The sequence below is a fragment of the Egretta garzetta genome, unplaced genomic scaffold, assembly GCF_000687185.1.
Source record: "Egretta garzetta isolate BGI_Z169 unplaced genomic scaffold, ASM68718v1 scaffold52, whole genome shotgun sequence".
Classification (NCBI taxonomy): domain Eukaryota; kingdom Metazoa; phylum Chordata; class Aves; order Pelecaniformes; family Ardeidae; genus Egretta; species Egretta garzetta.
The window spans coordinates 116,823-117,252 of NW_009258753.1; the positions used below are offsets into that span (position 1 = coordinate 116,823).

The following is a 430-nucleotide window of genomic DNA, read 5'->3' on the forward strand; positions in this document are numbered from 1 at the left end:
CAGCCCTCGGCGATCTTCAGGAAGCGGCCTCGGGAGCTCTGTTTCACATCCAGATAAAATCGCTTTTTCTGGATGTCCACCCTCTTGGAGGCCAGCTCCTGGATCTCCATGCAGCCCCCCTGGGAGGAGGCCGGGTAATGGTACTGCTGCTGGGACTGAGAATAAATGCTCCTATGCAGGCCAGAGCCTCCCAGGTTCCTTCCTCCTCCTCCTCCTCCTCCTCTCCCTCTTTCCATCTTTACCAATCAGCTGGAAATAATACATAACAGAGACACAGATGACAACATCAGCATCAGGGGCCTGCTCGGCTTCTCAGCATCATCTCTGTTCGGCGCTGCTCTCCTTACAAAGACGCCTGCATCCCTCTCCGCTGCCACGGCACGCAGCATCGCAGCAAAAGGAGCCCGGGTGCTCTTCCCCTCCCCTGCTC

At 57.2% G+C, this 430-nt stretch overlaps 1 protein-coding gene across 1 annotated transcript in view; it reads right to left on the reverse strand.

Annotated features, from left to right (window-relative positions):
* Positions 1 to 241, reverse strand: part of PURG (purine rich element binding protein G) — a 2,883-nt gene extending 2,642 nt beyond the window's left edge. Inside the window, exon 1 of the mRNA XM_035888816.1 lies at positions 1 to 241. This exon is cut by the window's left edge and continues 2,642 nt beyond it. Within this exon, the coding sequence (XP_035744709.1) occupies positions 1 to 236 (236 nt within the window). The 5' untranslated portion in view covers positions 237 to 241.
* Between the last annotated feature and the right edge of the window lie 189 nt (positions 242 to 430).